General features: G+C 34.9%; 1 protein-coding gene across 1 annotated transcript; it reads left to right on the forward strand.

Annotated features, from left to right (window-relative positions):
* The first annotated feature begins 2,532 nt into the window (after window positions 1–2,532).
* On the forward strand, window positions 2,533–8,659 carry vgll4l (vestigial like 4 like). The gene is made up of 5 exons (XM_051116523.1): window positions 2,533–2,703; window positions 5,132–5,255; window positions 5,360–5,597; window positions 7,596–7,671; window positions 7,786–8,659. Exons 1-5 carry the CDS (start codon window positions 2,637–2,639, stop codon window positions 8,091–8,093), a joined length of 813 nt encoding a protein of 270 aa, XP_050972480.1. The 5' UTR covers window positions 2,533–2,636; the 3' UTR covers window positions 8,094–8,659.
* Window positions 8,660–10,935: the final 2,276 nt, after the last annotated feature.

Below are 10,935 nucleotides of genomic sequence, written 5' to 3' on the forward strand. Positions count from 1 at the left end.
GGTCGCTCTTTCGCTTTTCACATGACTTTAAGCAACAACAAAACTGCTTTGCTGTGCAAAGCTCTACATTTCATTCAGTCAGCACAAATAGAGTCAAAGGTCTAATCTTGGCCTGTCACCTAAATGTTCAGAAATATACATAACCTTGCGTAAACAGCTCAGTGATGACATATTTAATCAGACTGGAAGTTTTAGCCTGAATGATTGTGAGAAACTTTCCTCACTGGTTTATAGAGAGGCATCTACATTGTGTGTGGCATCCTGGGAAATGCGGTTATAAAATAGATGACAATCCAATAATGATAGGGAGCAGGTACAGTAAATATTTACAGTAGTTGATTACAGTGTTAATTCGCAGGTACGGTGAGAGGCAATCAATCACAGTAGAGTCACAGAGAATGTTACAAAATAAACGGAGCATGAGTAAGAGTTTTGAGAAAGGTCTGGCACCGTTGAACATATTTATTTCGGGAAATAAATGACCTGTATTAAGTGTACCTACACTGTCTTTTTGTTTAAAGGCCATCCTTATGCAGAGCAGCAGCACTCACTTGTAACACTACGATGGCTTTCTTAATGCAAATGGGGTTAACTGTGTGTCCAGAGGGAGTGTGTTTCAGTCATGTATGTAAGCGTTTGTGGCTTTAGCATGCTCAGGCAGGATCACGCTGTACAAAGCTCTCTTCAGCACTCTGTGAAGTCTTTGTCTTTCTGCCAGAAAAGAAATAGGAGAAAACAGATCAGTGGAAAGAAAAGGCCCAGTGCATAAAGGTTGGGAACTGACAACATAACTGCATGTATGGGCAAGATGGTGGAATGACTGCAGCTCAGGTGGGCTAAACACTCTGAAAAATGCAGTCGGGTGAGATTTTAGATTAGGGCAGAGGAGGGGCTGTCGACAGGTGCTGACTCCTAGAGAGGAAACAAAAGACAGAGCAAGACTTGTTTGTGGATTCTAAAAGGATCCAGGGAAGGAAAAGTGGGATAGTGAAGTTCCAAAAGGATTTACGGTTACGTTCAAAAATCTAGGGATTTTGAAAGTAGTATTTAGTGTTTTAGAATTGCTTTCGTTTTTCATTAAAAATCAATGATAGTTTGAGTGAAAAGCTCAACTGAAATATAAATGATATGAATAATAATTCAAAGTGGCTTAGTGTTTGTGACCTTGGACCACAAAACCGGTCATAAAGGTCAATTAAAATTGAGATTTATACATCATCTGAAAGCTGAATAAATAAGCTTTCCATTGATGTATGGTTAGGATAGGACAGTTTACAACTACTTGAAAATCTATAATCTGAGGGTGAAAAAAAATCAAAATAAAGTCTGTAATAAAGTTCTTAGCAATGCATATTACTATTTAAAAATTAAGTTTTTATATGGAACATGATCTTTATTTAATATCCTAATGATTTTTGGCATAAAAGAAAAATCGATAAATGATTTGAGATGATCTAAAGACCATCAAAAAAATGCAGGAAAAAAGTTTTATTTCATTCTCAAGATCCTAATCGTTCTGTTTATTTCCAGGTTTTAAAAAAATTCCAGATTAGAATCTCATATCCAAATATACACTACTATTCAAAGAATCCAGAAAGTGTCCTTCAGAATCCTGAAAAAATAACCAGTTTCCACAAAATATTAAGAAGCACAACTGTTTTCAACATTGAAAATAATAAGAAATGCAGCATATAAGCATATTAGAATGATTTCTGAAGGATTGCATGACTGTTAAGACTAGAGTAATGGCAGCTTTGCCAGCATAGAAATAAAATACTTTTTAAAATGGTAGAAAGCATTTATTTTACATTTAAAAAATATTTCCTGATTTTACTGTAGTTTTGATCAAGTAAATGCAGCCTTGGTGAGCATTATAGAGACTTTTTTTTTCAAAAACATTTTTAATAAGACTTTTTAATAAGATTTAATTGCATATATTATATTATATTATTTAAAAGTTATATATTTATTAAGTTTATACTTTTGTATAAAATTGTACAACTATTTGTGATGCCAGGAAATGTGTTTCTCAAGAACAGTGATAATATAACAAGGAAACCATTCATCTCTCTGCCCGGCTGCCCTGGCATGTTGATACTTGGAGCGGAGGGTAGATCCACATTACCAGCAGATTGTTTTATTTTGAGCTGTCCGTCTAAAGTAATTCAGTTAGACCACATGTACAGTCCCTGTAATAAACACCTCTGTTTGTAAAGTTGAACGTCTCATGCATGATTGGAATTGTATTTGTGATGTTCTGTTTTTGTACTAATACAATGCTTAATATTTTAGAATATTTTGCTCATTTTATTTGCAATTTGATTTCATCTGTCACTTTTAGCCCAAGTTGGGGGTGTTATAGTGGGGTGGGGGTGATAGACAACAGGCAATTCACAGCCTCTCGTTTATCTCCTCCCATCAGGCACCTGTGGTGGTAGGTCGCCTCATGCAGACAAAGGCAGAGGGAGGGGGCCGGCCTTCAACCAGCCAATAAGAAGCCAGAGAGGCATGATCATGGAAAGCGCAGAGCACTTGAGCTCAGTGACAATTCAAAGCAGAGTGAGGAACGATTCTGCCGCTCACAACTCAACTTGTTTAGGAGAATTGCACTGCTTAGAAACCCCTGAAGACTAGGAATGGCGGTCACTAATTTACACTACATTACCCGGATGAGCAGTGGCTTCAAAGTGTACATCCTAGAAGGTAATTATCACATTTTATACCAGTTTAAACTAAGAATTACATTGTGTGTGCATGTTATATGCAGTGTTTATTTTAATGCCTATGTGTGCATTCCATCTGCATTGTTTTAAAACAATAATAATCACTATTATTAGATTAAATACATGAAAATGTACCACACAACTGGAATTTGTCACAAAATGTCTAGTGTTTTCATAATGTTGTACTCATTCATATAGCTTATTTAAATATATAAATGTAATCAGTTCAAAAACAAATATTTAAAACATAAAATAAGAAAATAACTGACAAAATTATGATGCTCTTACTTTGGAGGTTAGTTGAGGAGAGTAGAGATGAAGACATGCTTGATGGGTGTTTTAACACTGCAAATGAAAGAGATAAGAAAAAGGATGTGGGTCTGTTTTTTTGTCTTTAATCTCCCCTTGAAAAATATCCCTCCCTGAGGCACTAAAAATCCATCATCAGTCAAGGTTTAAGGTGTGGTTTACACCCAGTCCCCCATCCTCTGTCATGCAGAGTCAACCTGCCTTGTCACAGTTCACTGCTTAGGAGATCTGTGAGTGTGTGGAAGTGAAAGAGGCTTCTGCCAACAATGCCCCCTCATCGCCCAAGCCATTTGAGCATTTAGTAAACGCTATCCGCTTGAAGTCTGATAGCGCCTAACGCTACACTTCATTCATGCAGTGCTAAAATACCTCAGATGTTAATCACCGGTCAAATCAGCACGGGTCCTGACTGGTCTAATATGCGGTTGATTTGATATCCAAAGCCCATGATCTGTTTTTTACTACTTCCTAGCAGTTGAGAGTCAAATAATTGGTCTAGCAGATGTTCAAGATCCTACACTGATTGTGGTATGTGACTCATTGGAGTTACTGTGAAGGTGTGTAAGTTACTGTGAAGTTACTGTAAGTCACTATCAGTTGCACAAAATCTCTAACCTTATTCTAGAGTGAATCAAGAGGATGTTGTGAAATCTCTTTCTTCATAACAGCCAATATTAGGGGGTCAAGAGTAGTATTTGAGGCAAGATTTTAGTAGTTTTTGTTAACATTTTATACAATATAATGGACATGTAAAATATTTCAAAACCTCAAAACTTTGTACATTAAAAAATGTCAAATTTTTAAAAAAAGAGAGGGAAAATTTTGCAAAAACTATGCATTATCATTTGAGTATTTATTTAATTAAATTTGTTTTTTAACTAAAATCTGTCTAGAGTATTCAGGATTGTACATACAGGCCTACATGTATACTTTTTAATATTTTTTTTTACATTTTACAAAAACCTCATATATATATATATATATTGTTTAGTAATATATATATATAGTAGTAAAAGTAGTTTTTAAGCCAATGTTAACATTTCACACAATGTAATGAACTTGTAAACTAATTCAAAACCTAAAAAGTTTTTACGTTAAAAAATGTCAAATTTAAAAAAAAGAGATATGGAAAATTTGTGCAAAAAATATGCATTATTTGAGTATTTATTTAATAATTTTTTTTTTAACTAAAATCTGTCTAGAGTATTCAGGATTGTACACGCAGGCCTACATTTTACAAAAAATAGATATATAGATATATATATATATATATATATATATATATAAAACCCATAAATATTAAACCCATCCGTATATATATATATATATATATATATATATATATATATATATATAATTTTTGATGGGTTGAAGGCTTTATTTTATTATATTTTTTGTAATTATGTATTATGTTACATTCTGTGTATTTTTTATTGTTCACTGTTTATCATTTTACAAAAAAAAGTTCAAATCCTGCATAACTGATCATTTTGAGACTAAAAATTGTCATTGAGCTATTAATGAGCTTTAAAACAATTATCAGTTGTAGCACGTAGCAGATTGTGAACTGTGAGACCTTTGCATGACACTGTTTGTGATATTAGCATGTGAAAGGTGATGTGTATTTCAGTTTGGATTAGTCTGTTACTATCGTTATGTTGGGTAAACACGCTGTGAGCTGCATGCCTTAACCCACAAAGCCTGTTTTGCCCCTCAAAGCAGTATGAACAACAAGTGATATCCGCATTTGTTGACTGATGTCGTTTTTTTGGCTCGCATGTTTTCCAAAATTTGAATGACATTTACCGTTAGCGGTGAATCAGCTGGGTAGTTCTACAGTAATACTGACAGAGCCAGTTGATCTCGCTCTGCCACTTAACGGAGTTTACATTTAACGGTGGCCCAACAACGTTTTTTCCCACAATTAAGATACACACGCGGTGATGCAATTCCGAGGATTAAGAGTCAGTTGTTTACTTGTTTGCCACACCTTTTCACAAGTAAGGGAATCGGTGACTGGCAATGACCGTGTGAGCACCCTGCAGCGATGTCATTTATCATATCTGAAGTCACACGGGCCTGTGTTCGTCTTTTCACAGGACAGCCCAATCTGAGGAGCGAAGACAGATTTCGCCACATGACCAGTGATAGGGTGCGGATGCGCCCTGCACATCCCATGAAGCGCAAGCACAGTTCAGAAAGAGGACGGACGCTTGAAGAGAGGTAACGAACCAAGTTCCAATCCAACGTGGAACCAGTACCCAGTAGATTAAGAGGGACAGAGGAGGATTTAGTTTGCTCATTTGTGTTTGAACTTTCTGTTTCAGAAGAGAGAGGGCCCTTAGCAAGAGCCTGGCCAACAGTGCCCGAAGATCATCTGGGTTCAGTATTCCTGAGAGCCCCACATCCACATGGAGCCCAACGGCCAGTCCCACTCACCTGATCCCCAGCCCAGTGTACTCCACCCCAGTCATGGACGAGCCTCTGGCCCTAATTAAGAAACCGCGCCCAGAACCAGAGAAAACAGAGAGCCAAAACAAAGCCACAACAGTCAGACAAATACAGGTGATTACTACTACTGTTAAATCAACTGAGCTTATTGCATGCTTTAAATTAAAATGCAATGTTTATTACCAATATTTATTAATAGGAGTATTTTTTTTTATTATTAAACCTTTTAATATAATTATTAGGAAATTAGTGATTGAAAAACAGTAGTAAAAATGTAAATATATATAATGTATGAGTAGTAGAAGTAGTAGTATTTTTTGTTTTATTTTGTTTAATTAAACAATTAAATATAATTAAGAAAATTAATCATTTAACATATATGTACATATATATGTAATATTATGTAAATGTAATATATGTTTTCTTGAAATTTTTAAATAACTTAATATATGTTAAATTAATATTTAATTATATGATAGCTATATGTATAAATCAATACCCTAATAAGCATTAACATTATTTGTAAAACTATGTAATAAATTTTATTTAATTATAATTAAATAATAAGCACAAATAATTTAAAAAAGCAATATATTATTTAAAATGAGCATTATATTAATTAAAATTATTATTATATTGCTGTTATTAATATACATATATAAATATTACTAAACATAATTTCTCTATATATTTTTTTTTCTAAAAAATGTATATATGCTTATATGATAGATCTATGTGTAGTATTTTAATATGCATCAACATGTGTGGAATAATATTGCACCAACTGCATCTAATTATAAATAAACATAATTGAGAAAAAAAAAAGAAATACAAATTGTTGTATATATATATATATATATATATATATATATATACATTTTTTTTTTTTTTTTTTACTTTTTCTCCAAAAAATTTATACATCCTTTTTTATATATATGATAGATACATGTGACTATATTAATTCACATCATCATGTGTGGAATAATAGTACCAATTAATTCTAATTATTAGTAAAAAAGAATTGTTTAAATATAATAGTAATAAATACTTTTAATATGTGATCCTGCACCACAAAACTAGTCATAAGTAGCACTGGTATATTTTGTAGCAATAGCCAAAAATACATTGTATGGGTCAAAATTATCCATTTTTCTTTTATGCCAAAAATCATTAGGATATTAAGTAAAGATCATGTTCCATGAAGATATTTCGTAAATTTTCTACCGTAAATATACCAAAACTTAATTTTTGATAATAATATGCATTGCTAAGAACTTAATTTGGACAACTTTAAAGGTGATTTTCTCAGTATTTAGGTTTTTTCTGCACCCTCAGATTTCAGATTTTGGCCCAATGTTGTCCAATCCTAACAAACCATATGTCAGTGGAAAGCTAGATAAATCTATAAATCAAATTTTCCAAAAGTGTACCCTTATGACTGGTTTTGTGGTCCAGGGTCACAAATATGATAGAAATATATATAGATCTTCTATACATGCATTATCCATTAAATAATATTGTATCAAAGTGTGCAAATAGTTCCAGACACTAGCGAGTGTCCTCGCTGTAGTGTTCAAAGCTGCTTGCTAATCCATAATTAAAAGACCAATTTGTGTCTGGTCCATCCTGTCATCCCCTCCTTTAGCAGTACATGCTGACTGAACACGGTGTATTATACCGTCCTCTTCTTAGAGCTTATCCCGAGGCCACTACAGTCTGTTCCTCCTCACTCACTATCTATGAGACACAACAGAATGCAGGAAGGCACTTTTGTGTTCCTGAGAGAGTGGCTCTTTAGAGTGCGGACAGGCCTCTGCCTGTCTCAGATATGCAATCCAGCCGGATTCAGGGAGAAAATGTGAGCAATGGGTGGAGGAATGTTGTCAACAAGTCTCAACACACCAGTGCTGTTGTTGACCTGCTAGTGGCATCGGGGCTGAGAGAGAAATAGTCTTGAACCCCTAACCACAAACATAACTGTCCATCTTGTCCTTTTAGTTTCCCATCTACCGTTTGATTCGTTAGCTATTCAAAAAAGCTCTGTTATAGATGGATGGATTAAGAAATGTATTGAGACGAGGATTTGCTGACCTTTGATGTCTTTTTTGTTAGATACGGCCATCCGTCATCACCTGTGTTTCCTCCGCAACAAGGTCAACGAAAAAAGACTGCTGCGATCACTCCACCAGTAAGTAAAAAGCTGCAAAAGAGCCTGCCGCTCCTCTTTTAACATGTCCGTGCAGATCTTTTCATCAGAATGAATAGTTTTTGAACATCATCATCTAATTCTGTCTCTCCACAGTTGTTACCCAGCACAGTTATGACCACGTTGAGGAGCATTTCCAGAGGAGCCTTGGGATGAACTACCACAGAGCCACCTCCATCAGCGTGTCTGTAGATGACCACTTTGCCAAAGCGCTCGGAGATAAATGGCTCCAGCTCAAAGCTTCATCCTCCTCCTGCCATTCATCCTCTTCCTCGTCTTCTTCATCTCCACCCAGCAGTCCAACCTTCATCCACTCGCCCGCCTACAGCCAGAGTCCCAAAAGGGCTCGCAAAGATTCAGTCAGCCCTACCACGACCATGCCAAACCTATGGTCTGATAAATGAAGAAGAAAAAGGAATTAGATGTAGATATGACCAAATGGACTCAAGATGCATGCGTAGGCCCATGCGTTTCTGCTGTAAAAAGCCAAAGGGAGATGGTGAGATGTGCTGTAAAAGTTGTCATGAGCAGATGAGGAATTGCTAAAAGGGAGATTTTCAAAGTCAGACCTTTTTCTGAGCATTTCATGGTAGCTAAGCATTGCTGGAGTTGGCTTTTGTCATTGGTTTTGTGGGTGCCACTGGTTTTGTATGTGTTGACTGTGATTGCACTGATTATTACTAGTAACATTTCATTGTCTGTTGTAAGCTTTCTTCTGATAATATGTGCATATTTATATTAGACAGTGTACCAGGATCTTGTAACCTAAAAGGAGCACTGAGCAAAACAGACCATAAATTACTAAGTTGGAAAGTTTCATGTTTGAATTGAAAACAAATGCTTGAAAAAAAGAGGTGGGTAACTGTCTGGCATCTCTGTTTGGGCTACTGCTGTTCATTTCAATCCCTGTGTAAATTTCAAGCTTTTATACTGTTGTACATATTTGTAATAAAGACATTTTTTAAATGCATTAGTTGTAGATTTGTTTTTAAATGCTAAAAACATATTTGTAAAAACATTTAGTAAAAAAATATATCCTGAAATGCACGCTCCTAGTCTTGTTGTAAACAAATAATAATTACGTTTTTATAGGGGGAAAAACAAGTTTTCATTTTTGCAAAATATTTCAAATAATGCTGCTTTTAAACTTTCTGTTCATCAAAGAAAATTGAAAATGTATCAAGGTTTTAGAAAAATATTAAGCAGCAAAATCAGCATATTAAAATGATTTCTGAAGGATAAAATTCAGCTTTGCCATCACATGAATAACTTCCTTTTCAAAATATTTTAAACTTTTTTAAATTATAATAATTCACAATATTGATGTTTTACTGTATTTTTTGATCAAATAAATGCAGTCTTCTTTCAAAACCGTTTACAGTAGCGTAAATTTTACCAGTAGTGCAAGTTATTTCAGTATACATTATACATTTGTCTTTGTAATCTCTCCTCAAACTTGTAGTAATAACTTGCTCTGCCACTTTTAATAATCAAATTAAATCCTGATGGTTAAACTGCTTCTTAATTACCCCACAGACAATAACTTAAAACTCTTTAAATATGTTAAAAGCAAATAAAAAAATACAGTTAGCTCTTCCGATTGAAGTCTGTCAGCGAACGAATTTTCTGAAGTAATTTCTTTAGCTGACAGGTTAAGGAAGTATGATATTCAGTCATCAATAGGTCATAAACAGGTCTATTTTCAGGACTAAATGCCCTTGCAAGGGTCATACGGTAGTTGATTTTTTTCTCCAGCAGAAATCGATAGAGCGAGATGTTGTATGTTTATGTAAATGATCGTTATGGGAGGGTAAAATTAGTCAGAACCTCATAAGAACGCCTGTCATCATTTCAGAGGCCAGATTCAAGTTGCGTTTACCAGCACTTATGTGTAAGCTTATCTTGCCAGCAGCTAAATGGCAAACAGATTTGACCTTCTTAGATTGTTTATGATAAATAGCAAACTTCCATGCCTGCTAAAAAAAATTCAACTGCCAGTTAGATCAGATGCAAAACTTGTCAATCACAAGATCAGGTTCAAGAAGCTGAGGAACAGGTTTGAATGAAGATTTGCTGGCACAAAGGTACAGTAAAAGCCATTGAACAGAGTTCAAAGAAGTCTTGTTATTGCCAAAAGCCCTGCCTTCTATACTCTGTTGCAGGCTTGACTGGCCTCATACAGGGGAGAGTCTAGTGTTTCTCAGAGAACAAAATGACTCATGCTCAGTGGCTTAGATCTCAAGGTGTTGCAGTAACATGATGTCCTCGTGGAATGTGGACACCTCAAGGCAGCTTTAAGTCACATGAAAGGTTAGTATAGATGACATCATTGCCTAGCAGAGCAGATCCATGCAAAATGTAACCAGCGAGATTACCAATACTATGGACATTATGTTACTTTAATTGCATTGCTTCGTACATTTGCATGCGTTTATATGTCCGCACAGTAGCAGTTAGATTTAGAATATCGGTAAATAAACTATTAACTAACAATAAGCAGTACGTTCGTTACAGTATTTATCAATCTTTGTTAACGTTAGTCATCAACTGTTCATTGTTAGATCATATTACCACAGGTTCATTAAATAATATTAACACATATAGCGTTTTGTTTTCACAATGTTTTAGTAAATGCTAAATTAGCATTAAATAAGGGATAATGTACATGCAGCCGGCTGTTATTTAGACTTATCAGCGGTCTGTTGTATAAGTCTAAAGGGCTTTATTTTGCAACAACAATTGGTTGGATGTACATTATCCCACAGGTCTACTTCTTCCATGAAGAATGAAGTTGCTACATGCTGGGTTAAAAACAACCAAACTTGGGTTATTTGGCAACGCAGCGCTGGGTAAATATTGGACAGAACACATGATGGGTTATTTTGACCTAGCTGGTTGGGTTAAATATTTTAACCAAACATGCTGGGTTATTTTAGTTAAGTCAACTATTATTTAAAAATGATTATATATGGAACTTATAACAACACACGGAATTACTAGAGGCAACAGCAGTAACAAAAAATAAACATTCATTATTAAGCAAGAACACATGGACAAAATACAAGACAAACTGAATTTATTTGGGTGAACACCCTGGTGAAAAAAACAGCATATGCTGGTGGGTATGTTTTGATACTGGGATGCTGGTTAGGTATGTTTTGATGCTGGTTTAAGCTGGTCCTTAGCTGGTTTATGCTGGTCCTTTGCTGGTTTAGGATGGTCCTTGACCAGCAACATGACCAGCAT

Source organism: Labeo rohita, chromosome 8, assembly GCF_022985175.1.
Source record: "Labeo rohita strain BAU-BD-2019 chromosome 8, IGBB_LRoh.1.0, whole genome shotgun sequence".
NCBI lineage: Eukaryota > Metazoa > Chordata > Actinopteri > Cypriniformes > Cyprinidae > Labeo > Labeo rohita.

Coding starts and splice junctions, on each gene's coding strand:
- vgll4l (XM_051116523.1), top strand. CDS start 2,637: ATGGCGGTCACTAATTTACACTACATTACCCGGATGAGCAGTGGCTTC. Junction 5,256..5,359: donor GGACGGACGCTTGAAGAGAG/GTAACGAACCAA, acceptor TTTCTGTTTCAG/AAGAGAGAGGGCCCTTAGCA. Junction 5,598..7,595: donor CAACAGTCAGACAAATACAG/GTGATTACTACT, acceptor CTTTTTTGTTAG/ATACGGCCATCCGTCATCAC.